The 27772-nt window shown below is 42.5% G+C and overlaps 1 protein-coding gene across 1 annotated transcript; it reads left to right on the forward strand.

The window, feature by feature from the left end:
• The first annotated feature begins 2146 nt into the window (after window positions 1-2146).
• Window positions 2147-27363, forward strand: LOC131799867 (titin-like). Its single transcript, XM_066158917.1, has 5 exons — window positions 2147-2220; window positions 4590-5446; window positions 5546-5880; window positions 6142-21551; window positions 21771-27363. Exons 2-5 carry the CDS (start codon window positions 4684-4686, stop codon window positions 25993-25995), a joined length of 20733 nt encoding a protein of 6910 aa, XP_066015014.1. The 5' UTR covers window positions 2147-2220; window positions 4590-4683; the 3' UTR covers window positions 25996-27363.
• Window positions 27364-27772: the final 409 nt, after the last annotated feature.

Below are 27772 nucleotides of genomic sequence, written 5' to 3' on the forward strand. Positions count from 1 at the left end.
TGTCTTGATTGCAGTGTTATTTGCGGAGTTTTTTTATTTCTACTTTCAGTCGCTCTAGCCTTGCTTTTCTGCGAGATACAATTTTCGACGACACAAAAATATGTAAGAATGAACCTTCGAGGTAACTGATGGTTTCACTAACGACCAGTTCGCTAATGTCTCAGGTCGTTTCGCCAACGTCTTATAGGTCGTTTTGCTAGCGTAGTACAAAACGTTCAGTGAATTCATTGGTAGAACTTGATCGACTTCTAATCGACCGAAAAGTCGTAGGGGAAGTTAAATAGTTTCAATAAAAATTGAAAGTTGATTCCATACATGTAATCACTGTGACTTCAACCAGTCGATCTCAGTCCATTTTCGGCCAAAAGTACACGTATATTTACGATACATTTCATTTGTCGCGACTTCGAAGAAAAAAAAAACTTTAAAGAGACATTAGAGTAACCTAGAACGTTAGCGACACGATCCACGAAGTTAACGAATGCCATTCACCTTTGGATGGTCTGCATGAACGATCCTTTATTGTTTTAGTAAAGCATGTTTGGTTCACTCCGCGGTCTCCTTGAACGTCCCGGAAATTTTAGCACTACTACAAAACGATGTTGTGGTACCCTTTAAATTGGCTTATTCCCGCTCCCCGGTAAAAAGTGGATGCGTGTGATCTCTGCTTTAACCATCACGCATGAAATAATTTTCTGGAGGCTACTCAAAGGAATTCTGAACATCCGTAGTCCTCAACTTAATATAATAAAGTACTACAATTCTAATATCTTTGTTGCTAAGAAGCAGACGCTTCCAATACTAAAAACTTGACATGCCATTTGCGGTGAAGTCGTCAGTCGAAGATAATGAAAACTTAAATGTCATCTGAAAGTCTTCCGGTGTTCTTTTAAACTATTTACTTTGTGCTCGTTATATGAATTTACTGGAATTATCGATATCTCCCAAAAGTGCAAATGATATCACTTGTGTTAACAAAGCATAGGTAGTTCGCAATACGTCTTTGTACTCCCGGGGTGACATCTGCGTCACGAAAGTTATAATTATCATGATATCACTAAAAAATCGGCGGGGACCCATTGCACGGAAGCAATTAGTTCCAGTTCATCCACTTTGTTTTATAGTGACCCCAGTTGCTTACGTCTTTGATTTCATCGATGACAGTTGCTAAGGATAAAATCGAAGACCTTGAAGGCAAGATCAATATCAAAATGTTGTGTAAAACCGTGGGAAAAGTATACAATAAGAATGTACAATGATATGAGGAAAGAGAGTACTTTCTTTTACTTATTCACCTGTTTTTCGCTCACCAGTCATGCAGATAATTCTTGAAAGTTCCATAAAGATGGGCGAGTGAATGGATTAAAAATTCAATAATTAGTTGTTAAAAAGCGGTATAGCTGTGTTTCCCACTGATTTAAAAGTAAGGGGTAATTATATAAGAAGTATGACGATTATGATGCAGAATCATCGATCCACATTAAATCTTTCTGGAGTCATATAAATCCAAATTTACTACCACCTGGAGGTCTTTAGAAAACTAACTGGCAAATGATTAAATATATAAAAAAATTCCAGCTTGTGCGTGCAAAGGATTAACAAATTGGTAATGTTCGTGCTACAAATTCTGTCGGTTTTCCTTTGCCTGGGAATAACCTCAACGAAAGAAAGCAACTTCAAAGGAAGCGTGGGAAATTGGCCGAGTTAGTTATGGTCGAATGAAGATGTCATTATCCTCAACAAAGAAAGTGATTAGTGCATTTTTTATTAACAATTCCTAAAAACAGTTCAGGAGAATTCAAACTTTTATCAGCAAAAATAATCGAAAATCGACAGAACAAACGGACAGCAAACGGGTCCATACTGTTTTTAGTTTCTGCGTTGCGAATCAATTAGCAATAGTGGTACCGTTTTTGACCTGGAAAGTGAAAATTCGGCCATAGAGGAAAGTGGGATGTGTTTAAACAACACTGGCTTCACGCATGAGGCAGAACCTTCTAGTTGCGATAATTATCTTTGGATCAGTCACACTCCAATAACCCTGTCCACTGTTCGTCCTGTTGTTTCAGGTCGTTGCTATATTACGGTCAGTCTCTTAGACTCGCTCAGATGAGTTGGCAATGTTACTGGGTACAGTTTGTGTCACGAATCAACATATTATAATCAAGTTGAGCAGTGCGGTGCGTTCGTTCCATTTTCAAGTCCACTCCACGGAAGAAGGTAATATTTTACTTTCCTTTATCTAAAGATCAAGAGCACACTGCATGTCAATAAAGTTAGCGTAAGGAGTGAGGGGCGAATAAACCTCTTTTAGAGGAGCATACGAAGTTAGACAAGACCCTACCTTAATCGTAACACTTGCTATAAAATAAAATGATTAATGTTCTCTACTACAAAAACATAAGAAGCTGCAGTTGTTACATCTTCATATGAGTGCAGTTTGATAATCACAGAACGTATTTGGAAAAATCTGATAATCTTTGCGTGTTTACTTTCCCAGATTAATGTTCAGATTACGGCTTGATCTCTATCAGTTTATTACAAAACCCTAGAAAGACTCCGAACTTAGTTAACTCAGTCGGTTGTCCAACTTGTATTTACTTCTTAACGCTTGAGGAACTCAGTCACTCCATCGAATTCAATCGTGTCCCTAGATTGTTCCACACACGAATGCCTAATGTATATTGCAAAATTGTCGAGGATATGTGGCAGGGTGAGGAGGAATATCTATCATCAATTTCAAGCACCTTTTTCCGTTATTGTCTTACGGAACATTCCAGCAAAACAAACCCCAACCTTTCTTTGTCTATTAAATGGGAGTACGTAAGAGTTTACACTGATAAAACAAATGATACGACTGTCTAATTTAAATACAATACACAGTTAATTGAAAATAAAATATTTTCGGCTCTTGGAAACGCCACAGATTAGAGAGAATCGCTTAACGTTTTTGTGTACGTTTCAGTATTTTTGATTGAGCATGCTTGAGTTGAACAGTTTGCTTGTGTCAACTCAACTAAACAAAAACATAAAGGTAAATCCATTGTCGGCAATCTCGTTCTTTCGTAAGGAGTCGAGAAAAGTCAAATAACTGCAAAGTGTTTTTTTTTCGGCGTTTGAGACAATAAAACTGTTAGAGTAAAGGCTAATGAGAGTCGATATTTCGATAAAAATAATCCTAGGGAAGGAAGTCTCGGACCAAAATCCAATATACCGATCATTAAGACTTTAGTATTCCTGAACCTTTTCAGAAGACAAGTAGATATATCAAGGGAGTTGCTTGGAACTTAAGAATAAGACTTGTGGCAAACGGTAAACGACACATGTAAAATTCTTTCATCCGCTTTTTTTGTACCAAGTTTACTACCTTGAAAGTATAAGAATTAATAATATATGTTGTTTCCGATGTTTTTTTTTTTTTTTTTTGGGGGGGGGGGTTAATTTATGTTTCAAGGAAAAAAAAAACAAAAAAGGAAATCGCAGGGGTTTTTGCCGTATTCCGTTACTGTGAATGTCATTATTAATAACGCTTAAAATCGCCAGTTTATGCTAAAAGTTGAGTTGTATCAGGTTGTGACGCACGATATCTTACGCATCACCTAAGATAGTAAGTTAAGGTGAACAATCGCTCGTTAAACACGTACTACTGGGCGTAACGCCGAAGAAACACTTTTTTATTATGGATAACACTAAATAGGAGCAGAGGCAATAAATGCTACGTTATCCACCGTAAAGAGTTCCTACAGCTGACGTTTTGAGCGTTAGCCCTTTGTGGGAGCGAATGATTTAGTTTTACCAAAGAAAACTTGATGAGTGGTCATAAGCTCACAACTTTCTTACACTTTTCCCTCATGGTTTTTCTACCTCACATTGCCTCAGTTCTAAGGACCTTTAACAAGATGGCTAGGGAATACTACAGTCAAACCTGTATTAAGTTGTCACCCGAGAGGAATGGCGGATGACCGCTTAATACAGGTGGACTACTTAATGCAGCTTGACCGGCAAATGACTTGTCTGATGTTCGTGCGTAATATTTTTCCAAACAGTCCAAAGAAGAAAGATAAAATACAGTGCGTTGACGACAGTTGAACTGAAAGTTACTAACATTGATTCCGGGAGATAAACATGGAATAAATTTGACTTAAGAGAATTCTTAATGTTATATGAGAGGTTCGGCTTTAAGTGATCATTCAATACAATGGAAGACAATACAAACAGGTCGTTAGGACTCAGTCAAGGGTGACCACGAACACTCAATAAAGGTGACTGCTAAATAGAGGTGAAAATTACCGGCGTTAAGTGGAACAAAATTACGGGACTTTGACAACCGACCGCTTAATACATGGTGACCGCTTAATACAGATTCGACTGTAGTATGTCACAATTGTTTCCGTATCAGTTAAAAATATAATTAACCTACTGGCCCGGCAGGCTAGAAACCACTATATATCAATTAATTTAAGTATTCATAGATCAAACTCAGATCAGATCAAACAAGAAATAATTCCTCCAATCCCCGCACGAGATTTCGCAACGTCACTAGGAAACAGTCCCACACTCAATCGCTATTTTCTTCACTTTTTACGCAGCACAACAACGAAAAAATCTCCGAATTCATCCCATGACGCCGCTTGGTTAGATAACACGAAGGGAACTCTTCCTTCCACTTCAAATTGAGAAAAAATGTCACAAATTATCACGAGAAAGATGTTCACGTATTCCAGCGCTTCGACACAGCACCCGATCGAAATAACAGGCGAGGAGGGCGCCATCATAAAACCAGAAACGTTTCCTTCGAGTTACGAAGCAGCAGTTGCAGAAAGTCCACACAGTGAAGTAGACCAAGGAGGTGGAATTGCCTTCAAAATTCGTGGCAGAAAAGATGCTAATCCAGCATATACAAAACAAAGTTCAACAAAGATCGTTCGGACATTTGTTACGAATGAAGAAGAGAAGAAACAGCTCGCCAACGAGGCAGCACTGAATATTACAACAACAGTAAATTCTAATACTGAACAAAGTCTTGCGAAATTACAAGAAAATATTCAAACAACGAATAGACACTCAACCACTGCAGCCAACGAAGACCCTGGAAAACACACCAACGTGGACTCTACTAATATAACAGCTACCAGCAGACGAAGGTCAAAAACGAGTTACACATACAGAGTTCATGATGGCATAGCAGTGTTGGAAAATGTAACAAGATACCAGCCTGAAACGCAAACAATCACAAACTTTGCGCGCGAAAAACCAAAACATACAGAGATATCCAATGTATCCTTTGAAATAAATACAGAAGACCTGGCAACAAACCAAGACCATGACGTTCAAAAACAAAACACTCTCAGAACAAATCTGGCCTTTCAATCCAAGCCCAAGACGATATTTACGCAAATGGATATGGTCTCTAAATCAGAAAATAGAGCCGTAAGAGAAATATCTGGTAATCGTCATACTGAGGGCATTGGCCAACCATCAACAGACGCAGAAAAAAGGAGACAACTAAAATTAACCACCCGAACTACGGCATACCATGCCACAGCACAAAATTCATCCCAAGGAGAAAGGCAACTTATTGACACCCCCCAAGAAACCCAGAAATCACCAACATACTCTTACTCAGTCACAAGCCCAGGCCCTTCTCATAAGATTTTTGGATCAGAGGTGTACGGAGAAAAATCAATAACACAACTGCAGCACCAAAAAGAGCGTCTCCCATCAACCAACACAAAACAAATAACGACACAGCACCAAACAACAAATATATCTGACTCTGGAAAACTTATAATTCCCAATTTTACTCAATACACTTCAACCAATCAGGTAAAACTATGTGAGCCAACGCCAAAGGACAACAATGTCAAAAGTGACGAAAAAGTAAAAGACCCCAACATTGAGGAGTGGGAAACACAGGTAGTTACTCAGAAAGATGTCCGTTCAGAAAAATCGCTGCCAACAAATAAGCTCTCAGCATATAAAATGCAACTTCTTCACAACCAAGATACACAGCCCAAGAAAAACCTCGACAAATCCAGCCCTGGAAGACTTGTCATTCCCGACTTTAATCAAAGTACTTTCACAGCAGAAGTCAAAGAGACCAAGCCATCACCCAAAGTCGACAAACTCAAAACTGCAGAGTGGAGAACACAGGTAGTTACCAACGAAGAATTTAGATCAGAACCAACTCTCCAGGCAAACAGGCTCTCAGAAGATAAAATGAAATTTCTTCACAACGAAAATACACAGCCCGAGAAAAACCTCGACAAATCCAGCCCTGGCAGACTTGTCATTCCCGACTTTAATCAAAGCACCTTCACCACAGAGGTCAAGGAGACTAAGACATCACCGAAAGTCGACAAACTCAAAACTGAAGAGTGGGTAACACAGGTAGTTACTCAAGAAGAGATCAGACCAGAACCACTCCTCCAGGCAAACAGACTGTCAGCAGATAAAATGCAATTTCTTTACAACCAAGATACACAGCCCGAGAAAAACCTCGACAAATCCAGCCCTGGAAGACTTGTCATTCCGGACTTTAAACAAAGTACTTTCACCACAGAGGTCAAAGACACTAAACCATCGCCCAAAGTCGAAAAACTCAAAGCCGAAGAGTGGGTAACACAGGTACTTACTCAGGAAGAAGTCAAATCAGAGCCACCTCTGCACGCAAAAAGGCTGTCAGCAAATAAAATGCAATTTCTTCACAACCGAGATACAGAGCCCGAGAAAATTCTCGACAAATCTGGTCCTGGCAGACTTGTCATTCCCGACCTAAAACAAAATACTTTCACCACAGAGGTCAAAGAGACTGAGCCATCGCCTGAAGTCAACAAATTGAAAATTGAAAAGTGGGTAACACAGGTAGTTAATCAGGAAGAAGTCAGATCAGAGCCACCTCTCCAGGCAAAAAGGCCGTCAGCAGATAAAATAGAATTTCTTCACAATCAAGATACACAGCCTGAGAAAAAGCTCGACAAATCTAGTCCTGGAAGACTTGTCATTCCCGACTTTAATCAAAGTACATCCACCACAGACGTCAAAGAGACTAAGCCATCGCCCAAGGTCGACAAACTCAAAACTGAAGAGTGGGTATCACAGGTACTTATTCAAGAGGAGATCAGATCAGAACCACCTCTCCAAGCAAACAGGCTGTCGGCAGACAAAATGCAATTTCTTCACAATCAAGATACACAGCGCGCGAAACAGCTCGACACATGCAGCCCTGCCAACCTTCTCATTCCCGACATTAATCAAAGCACCTTTACCACAGAAGTCAAAGACACCAAGCCATCGCCCAAAGTCGACAAACTCAAAAGTGAAGTGTGGGTAACACAGGTACTAACTCAGGAAGAGGTCAGAGCAGAACCACCTCTACAGGCAAACAGGCTCTCAGCAGATAAAATGCAATTTCTTCACAACCAAGCTACACAGCCCAAGAAAATGGTATACAAATCTAGTCCTGGCAGACTTGTCATTCCCGACTTTAATCAAAGTACTTTCACCGCACAGGTCAAAGAGACTGAGCCATCGCCCAAAGTCGACAAACTCAAAGCTGAAGAGTGGGTAACACACGTAGTAACTCAGGAAGAGGTCAGATCAGAACCACTCCTCCAGGCAAACAGGCTGTCATCCGATAAAATGCAATTTCTTCACAACCAAGATACACAGCCCGAGAAAAAGCTCGACAAATCCAGTCCTGGTAGACTTGTAATTCCCGAATTTAGCCAAAGCACATTCACCACAGAGGGCAAAGAGACTAAGCCATCGCCCAAAGTCAACAAACTCAAAACTGAAGAGTGGGTAACACAGGTAGTTACTCAGGAAGAAGTCAAATCAGAACCCCCCTTTCTGGCAAACAGGCTGTCCGGAGATAAAATGCAATTTCTTCATAACCAAGATACACAAGTCGAGAAAAAGTTCAAGAAATCTAGCCCTGGCAGACTTGTCATTCCCGACTTTAATCAAAGCACTTCCACCACGGAAGCCCAAGACACTAAGCCATCGCTCAAAGTCAACGAACTAAAAAGTGAAGACTCGGTAACAGAGGTTGTTCTTCAGGAAAGAGTCAGATCAGAGCCACCTCTGAAGGCAAACAGGCTGTCAGCAGATAAAATGCAATTTCTTCACAACCAAGATACGCACCCCGAGAAAACGTTCGACAAATCGAACCCTGGGAAACTTGTAATTCCCGACTTTAATCAAACCACTTCCACCTCAGAGGTCAAAGAGACTAAGCCATCGCCCAAAGTCGACAAACTCAAAACTGAAGAGTGGCTCACACAGGAAGTAACTCAGGAAGAGGTCAGGTCAGAACCACCTCTACATGCAAACAGGCTGTCTGCAGATAAGATGCAATTTCTTCACAACCAAGATACACAGCCCGAGAAAAAGCTCGACAAATCCAGTCCTGGTAGACTTGTTATTCCCGAATTTAGCCAAAGCACTTTCACCACAGAGGGCAAAGAGACTAAGCCATCGCCCAAAGTCAACAAACTCAAAACTGAAGAGTGGGTAACACAGGTAGTTACTCAGGAGGAAGTCAGATCAGAACCACCCCTTCTGGCAAACAGGCTGTCCGGAGATAAAATGCAATTTCTTCACAACAAAGATACACAAGCCGAGAAAAAGTTCAAGAAATCTAGCCCTGGCAGACTTGTCATTCCCGACTTTAATCAAAGCACTTCCACCACAGAAGCCAAAGACACTAAGCCATCGCTCAAAGTCGACGAACTAAAAAGTGAAGACTGGGTAACAGAGGTTGTTATTCAGGAAGAAGTCAGATCAGAGCCACCTCTGCAGGCAAACAAGCTGTCAGCAGATAAAATGCAATTTCTTCACAACCAAGATACGCACCCCGAGAAAACGTTCGACAAATTGACCCCTGGGATACTTGTCATTCCCGACTTTAATCAAAGCACTTTCACCTCAGAGGTCAAAGAGAGTACGCCATCACCCAAAGTCGACAAACTCAAAACTGAAGAGTGGCTAACACAGGTAGTAACTCAGGAAGAGGTCAGATCAGAACCACCTCTACATGCAAACAGGCTGTCTGCAGATAAGATGCAATTTCCTCACAACCAAGATACACAGCCCGAGAAAAAGCTCGACAAATCCAGTCCTGGTAGACTTGTTATTTCCGAATTTAGCCAAAGCACTTTCCCCACAGAGGGCAAAGAGACTAAGCCATCGCCCAAAGTCAACAAACTCAAAACTGAAGAGTGGGTAACACAGGTAGTTACTCAGGAGGAAGTCAGATCAGAACCACCCCTTATGGCAAACAGACTGTCCGGAGATAAAATGCAATTTCTTCACAACAAAGATACACAAGCCGAGAAAAAGTTCAAGAAATCTAGCCCTGGCAGACTTGTCATTCCCGACTTTAATCAAAGCACTTCCACCACAGAAGCCAAAGACACTAAGCCATCGCTCAAAGTCGACGACATAAAAAGTGAAGACTGGGTAACAGAGGTTGTTATTCAGGAAGAAGTCAGATCAGAACCACCTCTGCAGGCAAACAAGCTGTCAGCAGATAAAATGCAATTTCTTCACAACCAAGATACGCACCCCAAGAAAACGTTCGACAACTTGACCCCTGGGAAACTTGTCATTCCCGACTTTAATCAAAGCACTTTCACCTCAGAGGTCAAAGAGAGTAAGCCATCACCCAAAGTCGACAAACTCAAAACTGAAGAGTGGCTAACACAGGTAGTAACTCAGGAAGAGGTAAGATCAGAACCACCTCTACATGCAAATAGGCTGTCTGCAGATAAGATGCAATTTCTTCACAACCAAGATACACAGCCCGAGAAAAAGCTCGACAAATCCAGTCCTGGTAGACTTGTTATTCCCGAATTTAGCCAAAGCACTTTCACCACAGAGGGCAAAGAGACTAAGCCATCGCCCAAAGTCAACAAACTCAAAACTGAAGAGTGGGTAACACAGGTAGTTACTCAGGAGGAAGTCAGATCAGAACCACCCCTTCTGGCAAACAGGCTGTCCGGAGATAAAATGCAATTTCTTCACAACAAAGATACACAAGCCGAGAAAAAGTTCAAGAAATCTAGCCCTGGCAGACTTGTCATTCCCGACTTTAATCAAAGCACTTCCACCACAGAAGCCAAAGACACTAAGCCATCGCTCAAAGTCGACGAACTAAAAAGTGAAGACTGGGTAACAGAGGTTGTTATTCAGGAAGAAGTCAGATCAGAGCCACCTCTGCAGGCAAACAAGCTGTCAGCAGATAAAATGCAATTTCTTCACAACCAAGATACGCACCCCGAGAAAACGTTCGACAAATTGACCCCTGGGAAACTTGTCATTCCCGACTTTAATCAAAGCACTTCCACCACAGAAGCCAAAGACACTAAGCCATCGCTCAAAGTCGACGAACTAAAAAGTGAAGACTGGGTAACAGAGGTTGTTATTCAGGAAGAAGTCAGATCAGAGCCACCTCTGCAGGCAAACAAGCTGTCAGCAGATAAAATGCAATTTCTTCACAACCAAGATATGCACCCCGAGAAAACGTTCGACAAATTGACCCCTGGGAAACTTGTCATTCCCGACTTTAATCAAAGCACTTTCACCTCAGAGGTCAAAGAGAGTACGCCATCACCCAAAGTCGACAAACTCAAAACTGAAGAGTGGCTAACACAGGTAGTAACTCAGGAAGAGGTCAGATCAGAACCACCTCTACATGCAAACAGGCTGTCTGCAGATAAGATGCAATTTCTTCACAACCAAGATACACAGCCCGAGAAAAAGCTCGACAAATCCAGTCCTGGTAGACTTGTTATTTCCGAATTTAGCCAAAGCACTTTCACCACAGAGAGCAAAGAGACTAAGCCATCACCCAAAGTCAACAAACTCAAAACTGAAGAGTGGGTAACACAGGTAGTTATTCAGGAGGAAGTCAGATCAGAACCACCCCTTATGGCAAACAGACTGTCCGGAGATAAAATGCAATTTCTTCACAACGAAGATACACAAGCCGAGAAAAAGTTCAAGAAATCTAGCCCTGGCAGACTTGTTATTCCCGACTTTAATCAAAGCACTTCCACCACAGAAGCCAAAGACACTAAGCCATCGCTCAAAGTCGACGACATAAAAAGTGAAGACTGGGTAACAGAGGTTGTTATTCAGGAAGAAGTCAGATCAGAACCACCTCTGCAGGCAAACAAGCTGTCAGCAGATAAAATGCAATTTCTTCACAACCAAGATACGCACCCCGAGAAAACGTTCGACAACTTGACCCCTGGGAAACTTGTCATTCCCGACTTTAATCAAACCACTTTTACGTCAGAGGTCAAAGAGAGTAAGCCATCACCCAAAGTCGACAAACTCAAAACTGAAGAGTGGCTAACACAGGTAGTAACTCAGGAAGAGGTCAGATCAGAACCACTCCTCCAGGCAAACAGGCTGTCATCCGATAAAATGCAATTTCTTCACAACCAAGATACACAGCCCGAGAAAAAGCTCGACAAATCCAGTCCTGGTAGACTTGTAATTCCCGAATTTAGCCAAAGCACATTCACCACAGAGGGCAAAGAGACTAAGCCATCGCCCAAAGTCAACAAACTCAAAACTGAAGAGTGGGTAACACAGGTAGTTACTCAGGAAGAAGTCAAATCAGAACCCCCCTTTCTGGCAAACAGGCTGTCCGGAGATAAAATGCAATTTCTTCATAACCAAGATACACAAGTCGAGAAAAAGTTCAAGAAATCTAGCCCTGGCAGACTTGTCATTCCCGACTTTAATCAAAGCACTTCCACCACGGAAGCCCAAGACACTAAGCCATCGCTCAAAGTCAACGAACTAAAAAGTGAAGACTCGGTAACAGAGGTTGTTCTTCAGGAAAGAGTCAGATCAGAGCCACCTCTGAAGGCAAACAGGCTGTCAGCAGATAAAATGCAATTTCTTCACAACCAAGATACGCACCCCGAGAAAACGTTCGACAAATCGAACCCTGGGAAACTTGTAATTCCCGACTTTAATCAAACCACTTCCACCTCAGAGGTCAAAGAGACTAAGCCATCGCCCAAAGTCGACAAACTCAAAACTGAAGAGTGGCTCACACAGGAAGTAACTCAGGAAGAGGTCAGGTCAGAACCACCTCTACATGCAAACAGGCTGTCTGCAGATAAGATGCAATTTCTTCACAACCAAGATACACAGCCCGAGAAAAAGCTCGACAAATCCAGTCCTGGTAGACTTGTTATTCCCGAATTTAGCCAAAGCACTTTCACCACAGAGGGCAAAGAGACTAAGCCATCGCCCAAAGTCAACAAACTCAAAACTGAAGAGTGGGTAACACAGGTAGTTACTCAGGAGGAAGTCAGATCAGAACCACCCCTTCTGGCAAACAGGCTGTCCGGAGATAAAATGCAATTTCTTCACAACAAAGATACACAAGCCGAGAAAAAGTTCAAGAAATCTAGCCCTGGCAGACTTGTCATTCCCGACTTTAATCAAAGCACTTCCACCACAGAAGCCAAAGACACTAAGCCATCGCTCAAAGTCGACGACATAAAAAGTGAAGACTGGGTAACAGAGGTTGTTATTCAGGAAGAAGTCAGATCAGAGCCACCTCTGCAGGCAAACAAGCTGTCAGCAGATAAAATGCAATTTCTTCACAACCAAGATACGCACCCCGAGAAAACGTTCGACAAATTGACCCCTGGGAAACTTGTCATTCCCGACTTTAATCAAAGCACTTTCACCTCAGAGGTCAAAGAGAGTACACCATCACCCAAAGTCGACAAACTCAAAACTGAAGAGTGGCTAACACAGGTAGTAACTCAGGAAGAGGTCAGATCAGAACCACCTCTACATGCAAACAGGCTGTCTGCAGATAAGATGCAATTTCCTCACAACCAAGATACACAGCCCGAGAAAAAGCTCGACAAATCCAGTCCTGGTAGACTTGTTATTTCCGAATTTAGCCAAAGCACTTTCCCCACAGAGGGCAAAGAGACTAAGCCATCGCCCAAAGTCAACAAACTCAAAACTGAAGAGTGGGTAACACAGGTAGTTACTCAGGAGGAAGTCAGATCAGAACCACCCCTTATGGCAAACAGACTGTCCGGAGATAAAATGCAATTTCTTCACAACAAAGATACACAAGCCGAGAAAAAGTTCAAGAAATCTAGCCCTGGCAGACTTGTCATTCCCGACTTTAATCAAAGCACTTCCACCACAGAAGCCAAAGACACTAAGCCATCGCTCAAAGTCGACGACATAAAAAGTGAAGACTGGGTAACAGAGGTTGTTATTCAGGAAGAAGTCAGATCAGAACCACCTCTGCAGGCAAACAAGCTGTCAGCAGATAAAATGCAATTTCTTCACAACCAAGATACGCACCCCAAGGAAACGTTCGACAACTTGACCCCTGGGAAACTTGTCATTCCCGACTTTAATCAAAGCACTTTCACCTCAGAGGTCAAAGAGAGTAAGCCATCACCCAAAGTCGACAAACTCAAAACTGAAGAGTGGCTAACACAGGTAGTAACTCAGGAAGAGGTCAGATCAGAACCACCTCTACATGCAAATAGGCTGTCTGCAGATAAGATGCAATTTCTTCACAACCAAGATACACAGCCCGAGAAAAAGCTCGACAAATCCAGTCCTGGTAGACTTGTTATTCCCGAATTTAGCCAAAGTACTTTCACCACAGAGGGCAAAGAGACTAAGCCATCGCCCAAAGTCAACAAACTCAAAACTGAAGAGTGGGTAACACAGTTAGTTACTCAGGAAGAAGTCAGATCAGAACCACCCCTTCTGGCAAACAGGCTGTCCGGAGATAAAATGCAATTACTTCACAACAAAGATACACAAGCCGAGAAAAAGTTCAAGAAATCTAGCCCTGGCAGACTTGTCATTCCCGACTTTAATCAAAGCACTTCCACCACAGAAGCCAAAGACACTAAGCCATCCCTCAAAGTCGACGAACTAAAAAGTGAAGACTGGGTAACAGAGGTTGTTATTCAGGAAGAAGTCAGATCAGAGCCACCTCTGCAGGCAAACAAGCTGTCAGCAGATAAAATGCAATTTCTTCACAACCAAGATACGCACCCCGAGAAAACGTTCGACAAATTGACCCCTGGGAAACTTGTCATTCCCGACTTTAATCAAAGCACTTCCACCACAGAAGCCAAAGACACTAAGCCATCGTTCAAAGTCGACGAACTAAAAAGTGAAGACTGGGTAACAGAGGTTGTTATTCAGGAAGAAGTCAGATCAGAGCCACCTCTGCAGGCAAACAAGCTGTCAGCAGATAAAATGCAATTTCTTCACAACCAAGATACGCACCCCGAGAAAACGTTCGACAAATTGACCCCTGGGAAACTTGTCATTCCCGACTTTAATCAAAGCACTTTCACCTCAGAGGTCAAAGAGAGTACGCCATCACCCAAAGTCGACAAACTCAAAACTGAAGAGTGGCTAACACAGGTAGTAACTCAGGAAGAGGTCAGATCAGAACCACCTCTACATGCAAACAGGCTGTCTGCAGATAAGATGCAATTTCTTCACAACCAAGATACACAGCCCGAGAAAAAGCTCGACAAATCCAGTCCTGGTAGACTTGTTATTTCCGAATTTAGCCAAAGCACTTTCACCACAGAGGGCAAAGAGACTAAGCCATCACCCAAAGTCAACAAACTCAAAACTGAAGAGTGGGTAACACAGGTAGTTACTCAGGAGGAAGTCAGATCAGAACCACCCCTTATGGCAAACAGACTGTCCGGAGATAAAATGCAATTTCTTCACAACGAAGATACACAAGCCGAGAAAAAGTTCAAGAAATCTAGCCCTGGCAGACTTGTTATTCCCGACTTTAATCAAAGCACTTCCACCACAGAAGCCAAAGACACTAAGCCATCGCTCAAAGTCGACGACATAAAAAGTGAAGACTGGGTAACAGAGGTTGTTATTCAGGAAGAAGTCAGATCAGAACCACCTCTGCAGGCAAACAAGCTGTCAGCAGATAAAATGCAATTTCTTCACAACCAAGATACGCACCCCGAGAAAACGTTTGACAACTTGACCCCTGGGAAACTTGTCATTCCCGACTTTAATCAAACCACTTTTACGTCAGAGGTCAAAGAGAGTAAGCCATCACCCAAAGTCGACAAACTCAAAACTGAAGAGTGGCTAACACAGGTAGTAACTCAGGAAGAGGTAAGATCAGAACCACCTCTACATGCAAATAGGCTGTCTGCAGATAAGATGCAATTTCTTCGCAACCAAGATACACAGCCCGAGAAAAAGCTCGACAAATCCAGTCCTGGTAGACTTGCAATTCCCGAATTTAGCCAAAGCACTTTCACCACAGAGGGCAAAGAGACTAAGCCATCGCCCAAAGTCAACAAACTCAAAACTAAAGAGTGGGTAACACAGTTAGTTACTCAGGAAGAAGTCAGATCAGAACCACCCCTTCTGGCAAACAGGCTGTCCGGAGATAAAATGCAATTTCTTCACAACCAAGATACACAAGCCGAGAAAAGGTTCAAGAAATCTAGCCCTGGCAGACTTGTCATTCCCGACTTTAATCAAAGCACTTCCACCACAGAAGCCAAAGACACTAAGCCATCGCTCAAAGTCGACGACATAAAAAGTGAAAACTGGGTAACAGAGGTTGTTATTCAGGAAGAAGTCAGATCAGAACCACCTCTGCAGGCAAACAAGCTGTCAGCAGATAAAATGCAATTTCTTCACAACCAAGATATGCACCCCGAGAAAACGTTCGACAAATTGACCCCTGGGAAACTTGTCATTCCCGACTTTAATCAAAGCACTTTCACCTCAGAGGTCAAAGAGAGTACGCCATCACCCAAAGTCGACAAACTCAAAACTGAAGAGTGGCTAACACAGGTAGTAACTCAGGAAGAGGTCAGATCAGAACCACCTCTACATGCAAACAGGCTGTCTGCAGATAAGATGCAATTTCTTCACAACCAAGATACACAGCCCGAGAAAAAGCTCGACAAATCCAGTCCTGGTAGACTTGTTATTTCCGAATTTAGCCAAAGCACTTTCACCACAGAGGGCAAAGAGACTAAGCCATCACCCAAAGTCAACAAACTCAAAACTGAAGAGTGGGTAACACAGGTAGTTACTCAAGAGGAAGTCAGATCAGAACCACCCCTTATGGCAAACAGACTGTCCGGAGATAAAATGCAATTTCTTCACAACCAAGATACACAAGCCGAGAAAAAGTTCAAGAAATCTAGCCCTGGCAGACTTGTTATTCCCGACTTTAATCAAAGCACTTCCACCACAGAAGCCAAAGACACTAAGCCATCGCTCAAAGTCGACGACATAAAAAGTGAAGACTGGGTAACAGAGGTTGTTATTCAGGAAGAAGTCAGATCAGAACCACCTCTGCAGGCAAACAAGCTGTCAGCAGATAAAATGCAATTTCTTCACAACCAAGATACGCACCCCGAGAAAACGTTCGACAACTTGACCCCTGGGAAACTTGTCATTCCCGACTTTAATCAAACCACTTTTACGTCAGAGGTCAAAGAGAGTAAGCCATCACCCAAAGTCGACAAACTCAAAACTGAAGAGTGGCTAACACAGGTAGTAACTCAGGAAGAGGTCAGATCAGAACCACCTCTACATGCAAATAGGCTGTCTGCAGATAAGATGCAATTTCTTCGCAACCAAGATACACAGCCCGAGAAAAAGCTCGACAAATCCAGTCCTGGTAGACTTGTAATTCCCGAATTTAGCCAAAGCACTTTCACCACAGAGGGCAAAGAGACTAAGCCATCGCCCAAAGTCAACAAACTCAAAACTAAAGAGTGGGTAACACAGTTAGTTACTCAGGAAGAAGTCAGATCAGAACCACCCCTTCTGGCAAACAGGCTGTCCGGAGATAAAATGCAATTTCTTCACAACCAAGATACACAAGCCGAGAAAAGGTTCAAGAAATCTAGCCCTGGCAGACTTGTCATTCCCGACTTTAATCAAAGCACTTCCACCACAGAAGCCAAAGACACTAAGCCATCGCTCAAAGTCGACGAACTAAAAAGTGAAAACTGGGTAACAGAGGTTGTTATTCAGGAAGAAGTCAGATCAGAACCACCTCTGCAGGCAAACAAGCTGTCAGCAGATAAAATGCAATTTCTTCACAACCAAGATATGCACCCCGAGAAAACGTTCGACAAATTGACCCCTGGGAAACTTGTCATTCCCGACTTTAATCAAAGCACTTTCACCTCAGAGGTCAAAGAGAGTACGCCATCACCCAAAGTCGACAAACTCAAAACTGAAGAGTGGCTAACACAGGTAGTAACTCAGGAAGAGGTCAGATCAGAACCACCTCTACATGCAAACAGGCTGTCTGCAGATAAGATGCAATTTCTTCACAACCAAGATACACAGCCCGAGAAAAAGCTCGACAAATCCAGTCCTGGTAGACTTGTTATTCCCGAATTTAGCCAAAGCACCTTCACCACAGAGGGCAAAGAGACTAAGCCATCGCCCAAAGTCAACAAACTCAAAACTGAAGAGTGGGTAACACAGGTAGTTGATCAGGAAGAAGTCAGATCAGAACCACCCCCACTGGCAAACAGACTGTCCGGAGATAAAATGCAATTTCTTCACAACCAAGATACACAAGCCGAGAAAAAGTTCAAGAAATCTAGCCCTGGCAGACTTGTCATTCCCGACTTTAATCAAAGCACTTCCACCACAGAAGCCAAAGACACTAAGCCTTTGCTCGAAGTCGACGAACTAGAAAGTGAAGACTGGGTGACAGAGGTTGTTATTCAGGAAGAAGTCAGATCAGAGCCACCTCTGCAGACAAACAAGCTGTCAGCAGATAAAATGCAATTTCTTCACAACCAAGATACGCACCCCGAGAAAACGTTCGACAAATTGACCCCTGGGAAACTTGTCATTCCCGACTTTAATCAAAGCACTTTCCTCTCAGAGGTCAAAGAGACTAAGCCATCGCCCAAAGTCGACAAACTCAAAACTGAAGAGTGGCTAACACAGGTAGTAACTCAGGAAGAGGTAAGATCAGAACGACCTCTACAGGCAAACAGGCTGTCAACAGATAAAATGCAATTTCTTCACAACCAAGATACACAGCCCGAGAAAAAGCTCGACAAATCCAGTCCTGGTAGACTTGTTATTCCCGAATTTAGCCAAAGCACTTTCACCACAGTGCGCAAAGAGACTAAGTCATCGCCCAAAGTCAACAAACTCAAAACTGAAGAGTGGGTAACACAGGTAGTTACTGAGGAAGAAGTCAGATCAGAACCACCCCTTCTGGCAAACAGGCTGTCCGGAGATAAAATGCAATTTCTTCACAACCAAGATACACAAGCCGAGAAAAAGTTCAAGAAATCTAGCCCTGGCAGACTTGTCATTCCCGACTTTAATCAAAGCACTTCCACCACAGAAGCCAAAGACACTAAGCCATCGCTCAAAGTGGACGAACTAAAAGGTGAAGACTGGGTAACAGAGGTTGTTATTCAGGAAGAAGTCAGATCAGAACAACCTCTGAAGGCAAACAGGCTGTCAGCAGATAAAATGCAATTTCTTCACAACCAAGATACGCACCCCGAGAGGACCTTCGACAAATCGAACCCTGGGAAACTTGTCATTCCCGACTTTAATCAAAGCACTTTCGCCTCAGAGGTCAAAGAAACTAAGCCATCGCCCAAAGTCGACAAACTCAAAACTGAAGAGTGGCTAACACAGGTAGTAACTGAGGAAGAGGTCAGATCAGAACCACCTCTACATGCAAACAGGCTGTCAGCAGATAAAATGCAATTTCTTCACAACCAAGATACACAGCCCGAGAAAATGCTCGATAAATCGAACCCTGGGAAACTTGTTCTTCCCGACTTTAATCAAAGCACTTTCACCTCAGAGGTCAAAGGGACTAAGCCATCGCCCAAAGTCGACAAACTCAAAACTGAAGAGTGGCTAACACAGGTAGTAACTCAGGAAGAGGTGAGATCAGAAGCACCTCTACAGGCAAACAGGCTGTCCGGATATAAAATGCAATTTCTTCACAACCAAGATACACAGCCCGAGAAAAAGGTCGATAAATCTAGCGCTGGCAGACTTGTCATTCCCGACTTTAATCAAAGCACTTCCAGCACGGAAGCCCAAGGCACTAAGCCATCCCTCAAAGTCGACGAACTAAAAAGTGAAGACTGGGTAACTGAGGTTGTTATTCAGGAAGTCAGATCAGAGCCACCTCTGAAGGCAAACAGGCTGTCAGCAGATAAAATGCAATTTCTTCATAACCAAGATACGCACCCAGAGAAAACGATCGACAAATCAAACCCTGGGAAACTTGTCATTCCCGACTTTAATCAAACCACTTTTACCTCAGAGGTCAAAGAGACTAAGCCATCGCCCAAAGTCGACAAACTCAAAACTGAAGAGTGGCTCACACAGGTAATAACTCAGGAAGAGGTCAGATCAGAACCACCTCTACATGCAAACAGGCTGTCCGCAGATAAAATGCAATTTCTTCACAACCAAAATACACAGCCCGAGAAAAAGCTCGACAAATCCAGTCCTGGTAGACTTGTTATTCCCGAATTTAGCCAAAGCACTTTCACCACAGAGGGCAAAGAGACTAAGCCATCGCCCAAAGTCAACAAACTCAAAACTGAAGAGTGGGTAACACAGGTACTTACTCAGGAAGAAGTCAGATCAGAACCACCCCCTCTGGCAAACAGGCTGTCCGGAGATAAAAAGCAATTTCTTCACAACCAAGATACGCAAGCCGAGAAAGAGTTCAAGAAATCTAGCCCTGGCAGACTTGTCATTCCCGACTTTAATCCAAGCACTTCCACCACAGAAGCCAAAGACACTAAGCCTTCGCTCGAAGTCGACGAACTAAAAAGTGAAGACTGGGTAACAGAGGTTGTTATTCAGGAAGAAGTCAGATCAGAGCCACCTCTGCAGACAAACAAGCTGTCAGCAGATAAAATGCAATTTCTTCACAACCAAGATACGCATCCCGAGAAAACGTTCGACAAATTGACCCCTGGGAAACTTGTCATTCCCGACTTTAATCAAACCACTTTCACCTCAGAGGTCAAACAGACTAAGCCATCACCCAAAGTCGACAAACTCAAAACTGAAGAGTGGCTAACACAGGTAGTAACTCAGGAAGAGGTCAAATCAGAACCACCTCTACAGGCAAACAGGCTGTCAACAGATAAAATGCAATTTCTTCACAACCAAGATACACAGCCCGAGAAAAAGCTCGACAAATCCAGTCCTGGTAGACTTGTTATTCCCGAATTTAGCCAAAGCACTTTCACCACAGAGGGCAAAGAGACTAAGTCATCGCCCAAAGTCAACAAACTCAAACCTGAAGAGTGGGTAACACAGGTAGTTACTCAGGAAGAAGTCAGATCAGAACCACCCCTTCTGGCAAACAGGCTGTCCGAAGATAAAATGCAATTTCTTCACAACCAAGATACACAAGCCGAGAAAAAGTTCAAGAAATCTAGCCCTGGCAGACTTGTCATTCCCGACTTTAATCAAAGCACTTCAACCACAGAAGCCCAAGACACTAAGCCATCGCTCAAAGTTGACGAACTAAAAGGTGAAGACTGGGTAACAGAGGTTGTTATTCAGGAAGTCAGATCAGAACCACCTCTGAAGGCAAACAGGCTGTCAGCAGATAAAATGCAATTTCTTCACAACCAAGATACGCACCCCGAGAAGACGTTCGACAAATCGAACACTGGGAAACTTGTCATTCCCGACTTTAATCAAAGCACTTTCGCCTCAGAGGTCAAAGAGACTAAGCCATCGCCCAAAGTTGACAAACTCAAAACTGAAGAGTGGCTAACACAGGTAGTAACTCAGGAAGAGGTCAGATCAGAACCACCTCTACATGCAAACAGGCTGTCAGCAGATAAAATGCAATTTCTTCACAACCAAGATACACAGCCCGAGAAAATGCTCGATAAATTGAACCCTGGGAAACTTGTCATTCCCGACTTTAATCAAAGCACTTTCACCTCAGAGGTCAAAGAGACTAAGCCATCGCCCAAAGTCGACAAACTCAAAACTGAAGAGTGGCTAACACAGGTAGTAACTCAGGAAGAGGTCAGATCAGAACCACCTCTGAAGGCAAACAGGCTGTCAGCAGATAAAATGCAATTTCTTCACAACCAAGATACGCACCCCGAGAGTACCTTCGACAAATTGAACCCTGGGAAACTTGTCATTCCCGACTTTAATCAAAGCACTTTCAGCTCAGAGGTCAAAGAGACTAAGCCATCGCCCAAAGTCGACAAACTCAAAACTGAAGAGTGGCTAACACAGGTAGTAACTCAGGAAGATGTCAGATCAGAACCACCTCTCCAAGCAAACAAGCTATCAGCAGATAAAATAGAATTTCCTCATAACCAAGTTACACAGTCCGAGAAAAAGCTCGACAAATCTAGTCCTGGCAGACTTGTTATTCCCGAATTTAGCCAAAGCACTTTCACCACAGAGGGCAAAGAGACTGAGCCATCACCCAAAGTCAACAAACTCAAAACTGAAGAGTGGGTAACACAGTTAGTTACTAAGGAAAAGGTCAGATCAGAACCACCCCTTCTGGCAAACAGGCTGTCCGGAGATAAAATGCAATTTCTTCACAACCAAGATACACAAGGTGAGAAAAAGTTCAAGAAATCTAGCCCTGGCAGACTTGTCATTCCCGACTTTAATCAAAGCACTTCCACCACAGAAGCCCAACACACTAAGCCATCGCTCAAAGTCGACGACATAAAAAGTGAAGACTGGGTAACAGAGGTTGTTATTCAGGAAGAAGTCAGATCAGAACCACCTCTGCAGGCAAACAAGCTGTCAGCAGATAAAATGCAATTTCTTCACAACCAAGATACGCACCCCGAGAAAACGTTCGACAAATCGACCCCTGGGAAACTTGTCATTCCCGATTTTAATCAAAGCACTTTCACCTCAGAGATCAAAGAGACTAAGCCATCGCCCAAAGTCGACAAACTCAAAACTGAAGAGTGGCTAACACAGGTAGTAACTCAGGAAGAGGTCAGATCAGAACCACCTCTACATGCAAACAGGCTGTCAGCAGATAAAATGCAATTTCTTTACAACCAAGATACACAGCCCGAGAAAATGCTCGACAAATCTAGTCCTGGCAGACTTGTCATTCCCAACTTTAATCAAAGTACTCTCACCGCACAGGTCAAAGAGACTGAGCCATCGCCCAAAGTCGACAAACGCAAAGCTGAAGAGTGGGTAACTCAGGTACTTACTCAAGAGGAGATCAGATCAGAGCCACCACTCCACGCAAACAGGCTGTCAGCAGCTAAAATGCAATTTCTTCACAACGATGATACACAGCCTGACAAAACATTCGAGAAATCTAGCCCTGGAAGACTTGTTATTCCCGACTTTAATCAAAGCACTTTCACCACAGAGGTCAAAGAGACTAAGTTATCGCCCAAAGTCGACAAACTCAAAAGTGAAGAGTGGGTAACACAAGTGGTTACTCAAGAAAAAGTCAGATCAGAGGCACCTCTCCAAGCAAACAGGCTGTCAGCAGATAAAATAGAATTTCTTCACAACCAAGATACACAGCCCGAAAAAAAGCTCGACAAATCCAGCCCTGGTAGACTTGTCATTCCCGACTTTAATCAAAGCACCTTTACCTCAGTGGTCAAAGAGACTAAGCCATCACCCAAAGTCGACAAACTCAAAACGAAAGAATGGGTAACACAGGTAGTAACTCAGGAAGAGGTCAGATCAGAATCACCTCTGCAGGCAAACAGGCTGTCAGCAGATAAAATGCAATTTCTTCACAACCAAGATACACAGCCCGAGAAAATGCTCGGCAAATCTAGTCCTGGCAGACTTGTTATTCCCGACTTTAGTCAAAGCACTTTCACCACAGAGGTCAAAGAGACTACGTTATCGCCCAAAGTCGACAAAATCAAAAGTGAAGAGTGGGTAACACAAATAGTTACTCAGGAGGAAGTCAGATCAGAACCACCCCTTCTGGCAAACAGGGTGTCCGGAGATAAAATGCAATTTCTTCACAACCAAGATACACAGCCCGAAAAAAAGCTCGACAAATCCAGTCCTGGTAGACTTGTTATTCCCGAATTTAGCCAAAGCACTTTCACCACAGAGGGCAAAGAGACTAAACAATCACCCAAAGTCAACAAACTCAAACCTGAAGAGTGGGTAACACAGGTAGTTACTCAGGAAGAAGTCAGATCAGAACCACCCCTTCTGGCAAACAGGCTGTCCGGAGATAAAATGCAATTTCTTCACAACCAAGATACACAAGCCGAGAAAAGGTTCAAGAAATCTAGCCCTGGCAGACTTGTCATTCCCGACTTTTATCAAAGCACTTCTATTGCACAGGTCAAAGAGACTGAGCCATCGCCCAAAGGGGACAAACTCAAAACTGCAGAGTGGCTAACACAGGTACTTACTCAAGAAGAGATCAGATCAGAACCACCTCTCCAGGCAAACAGGCTGTCAGTAGATAAAATGCAATTTCTTCACAACCAAGATACACAGCCCGAGAAAAAGCTCGACAAATCCAGCCCTGGCAAGCTTGTCATTCCTGACTTTAATGAAAGAACTTTCACCACACAGCTCGAAGAGAGTAAGTTATCACCCAAGATTGAGAAACTCAAAACTGAAGAGTGGGAAACACAGGTAGATACTCGGGAAGAAGTCAGATCTCAACCACCTCCCCAGGCAAACAGGCTGCCAGCAGATAAAATGCAGTTTCTTCACAACCAAGATGCACAGCCCGAGAAAAATCTCGAAAAATCCAGCCCTGGCAGACTTGTCATTCCCGACTTTAACCAAAGCACTTTCACTACAGAAGTCAAAGACAATAAGACATCGCTCAAAGTCCAGAAACTCAAAACTGAAGAGTGGGTAACACAGGTTGTTACCCAGGAAGAAGTCAGATCAGAACCACCTCTCCAAGCAAACAGGCTCTCAGCAGATAAAATGCAATTTCTTCGCAACCAAGATACACAGCCCAAGAATAAGCTTGACAAATCCAGCCATCGAAGAGTTATCATTCCTGACTTTAATCAAAGTACTTTCACCACACAGGTCAAAGACACTAAGCCATCGCCCAAAGTCGACCTTCTCAAAACTAAAGAGTGGGTAACACAGGTAGTTTCTCAGGAAGAGGTCAGATCAGAACCACCTCCCCAGGCAAACAGGCTGCCAGGAGATAAAATGCAATTTCTTCAAAACCAAGATGCACAGCCCGAGAAAAATCTCCAAAAATCCAGCCCTGGCAGACTTGTCATTCCTGACTTTAACCAAAGCACTTTCACTACAGAAGTCAAAGACAATAAGACATCGCTCAAAGTCAAGAAATTAAAAACTGAAGAGTGGGTAACACAGGTTGTTACCCAGGAAGAAGTCAGATCAGAACCACCTCTCCAGGGAAACAGGCTGTCAGCAGATAAAGTGCAATTTCTTCACAACCAAGATACACAACCCGAGAATAAGCTTGACAAATCCAGCCCTGGCAGACTTGTCATTCCCACCTTTAATCAAAGCACTTTTACCACCGAGGTCAAAGAGACTAAGCCATCACCCAAAGTCGAGAAACTCAAAACTGAAGAGTGGGTAACACAGGAAGTTACTCAAGAAGAGATCAGATCAGAACCACCTTTCCAGGCAAACAAGCTGTCAGCAGAAAAAATGCAGTTTCTTCACAACCAAGATACACAGCCCGAGAAAAAGCTCGACAAATCCAGCCTTGGGAGACTTGTCATTCCCGACTTTAATGGAAGCACTTTCACCACAGACGTCAAAGACGTAAAGGTATCGCCCAAAGTCGACAAAATCAAAACTGAAGAGTGGATAACACAGGTACTTACTCAGGAAGAGGTCAGATCAGAACCACCTCTCCAGGCAAACAGGCTGTCAGCAGATAAAACTCAGTTTCTTAACAACCAAGATACACAGCCCGAGAAAAAGCTCGACAAATCCAGCCCTGGCAGACTTGTCATTCCCGACTTTAATCAATGCAATTTCACCACAGAAGTCAAAGACATCAAGCCATCGAAAAATTATTTCATAAAGGATACACATTCTACTAACGGTGGGAATGCCTTGTCATCTGAGATGGTTAGGCATATGAAGAGCCCTAAAAATGTCATTGAATTACAAAGTCGTGAATTACCACTTACCCAAAAGAGAGAGTTAACGGATGAATGGAAAGTGGAGGATAAAGGAAACGAAGATTGGCGATCACAAGCACCACAACCTTTAAAGGAGTCATTGGAAAAACTTAGATCACTTTCTAGAACCCAGGAAATGCATTCAATGACAGGATCTGATGTGTTACCGAAAAATTCAAATGTGCCTCTGAGGGGCACTGACAACACCTTCTTCATTCAGATTCAAGATGCAGCCTTCGCAACTGGAAATAACAAAGATGAGCAGGGGATAAGGCATTATCTGACTGAATTACCTGCGGGAAAAACAGGGTTTGTTCGATCAAGGGAAACAAACCAAGTTTTAAAGTCAGATGGAGCTCATTCCTCCGACAGCGTTGTAATTCCCGTTGAACCGAAACAAGTTTCTTCTTCTTCTGGAGTCGTCATACATAACGGTGAGAACTGGATAACTCGCGCAAATACAAGTATATCGCCTGCAGAGAAAGAAAGGATTTTTTTCCATGCCGGTGAGGCACGTCAGGTTGTAAAATTAGGAGGGGTCTCATCTAGTGGCAGCGCAGTCATTCCCATTGAAATAAAAGACATTTCTTCGTCACCAAAAGTCGAGATACATGATGGAAAGACGTGGACTACTCGGCAGACCTCAGTTAAGTTGTCAAGAGATGACAGATCCTTTGTAAGTACTGGCGAAACTAAAGAAGTCATAACGTTGGATGGCTCTTCATCCAGTGGTGTTGTGATTCCAGTGCAAATTTCAAGCGAATCTTTGACTACAAAGGTCAAGATATATAGCGGCCAAGTCTACACACCCTGATACGTTCAAAAAGAAAGGCGTAAATCACAAACCGCTTCTCTCAAAATCGTTATATTCTGAGCTTGACTGGCGATGGAAAAGTCCAAAATTTCATCAAAAATGCAATAACACTTAAGACATATTATTGGCAGTACCCCTGGTTAAAATCGCAGTAAGTTGCCGCTGGTCTTCCAAGAATGTTCTTTTTTTTAATTTAAGCGGTACCGTGGTTTGCGTCATTGACCAAGGCTAAGAGGAAGTACAAGTAACCTGCACATAATAGGTCAAACTTTTAAGTAAGAATTATCTGCTCAGTCTCATACTTTTCTAAAGCAAAGCCGTTTGAGCCCGAAAGCGAAAGGCTGCATTGGCAATCTACTGCTTTCGCCCTTGTCTTCTCTGTCTGATAATTGTATGCATATAATGAAGTTTGGGGCTGTGCGGAAATCTTAGCAAAGTTTCTTCAGAGGCTCTTAAAGCTCCTGGTAATGCAAGCGGAATGTATAAAGTGTATCATGACTTTCACTGAATGAGTTATCTTGATCGGTTGGAATCACATGAAGATGACTGGCATGCAACAAGTAAAACCTAAATTACGAGAAAGATGTAGATTAGACAATTAGACAGGAGCAAACATGGTCTATTTTTTCACTTGCTTATGGTAATGATGGAATCAATTTTGTTTATTTATGAGCTCTTAAAAAGTACAGTGACCTGTTTGCTTATACTAAGTCAAATTCTCAGTTGAGAAATATGGTAGAGTCACGTGAATTTACAGTTAATTGTATTGTGAATTCATATATTTTCTGAAATTTGATCTTATGTTTTCTAAATTCGTTTTTTGTTTGATTTTAGCAAATGTTGCATCAGAGTTCCCAGATTTTGTTTGGACGACTCTACCACTTCAATGGCTATAAATAATCTTCAAAAAGCAGCTTGCATAATGACTTAAATTAGAAATTAGGCAAGGTAAAAAAATTTGTATAAAGTATATTATACAATGCATTAAATCAATAAGGACAAATAATTCTTGTTAAAAAAAAATAAATAAATAAATACTCCTTGGTCCATTTTACTTGTCTCACTTAATATGTTGAGATATTTATGAAAATTAAGCTTGAATTAATTAACAGTTTGAGATATACAAGCTGTGAGAAACAAATTGGATGACAACAATAATATCAAAACACTAAATCCTAAAATATGACTTGACATACCCTGCTATATTTTCTACAAATTAATCAGCAGGGGGCTATAAGCTTAATCCAAAAAATTGCCTTATTAATGATCGAGAGCACTGATAAAAACATTAAGAACTTACCTCAAAAGCTACATAGATACTCCAAAATCAGCAGAAGGGAAATCAGCTTTATCCTTAGTCCGTACTGTTGAAAAAATGTAACTACTCTGCTTTCATCAGAAACTAAAAGGTTTATGATTAATTGGTGGAATATGTCAAGCAATTTCATACTTAATTGATACAACTGAATTAGATATTAAGGAATCATTAGTGGGATGCCAATTTGTCTATAAAAAGTGTATCTACATGCCTTAACATTCTAGCATGCAGAAGTTTTGGCAAGGGCAGTGTTTTCAGAAAGCAATTATTAGTTGATCCCAAACAATGCAGAAAGGTGAAATTGAGTGCAAAAATATTGAAACTGAGAACAGAAACTTGAAAAGTGTCCCCTTACAAAGTTTACCTATAGGTCCATGCATTGTGCTCAAAATCACTTTGACCAGCTAGTCAAATGAGACTCCATTGATTCCATACCATAACTTATCAGATCATTAAGGT

The sequence above is a fragment of the Pocillopora verrucosa genome, chromosome 12 (assembly GCF_036669915.1).
Source record: "Pocillopora verrucosa isolate sample1 chromosome 12, ASM3666991v2, whole genome shotgun sequence".
Lineage (NCBI taxonomy): Eukaryota > Metazoa > Cnidaria > Anthozoa > Scleractinia > Pocilloporidae > Pocillopora > Pocillopora verrucosa.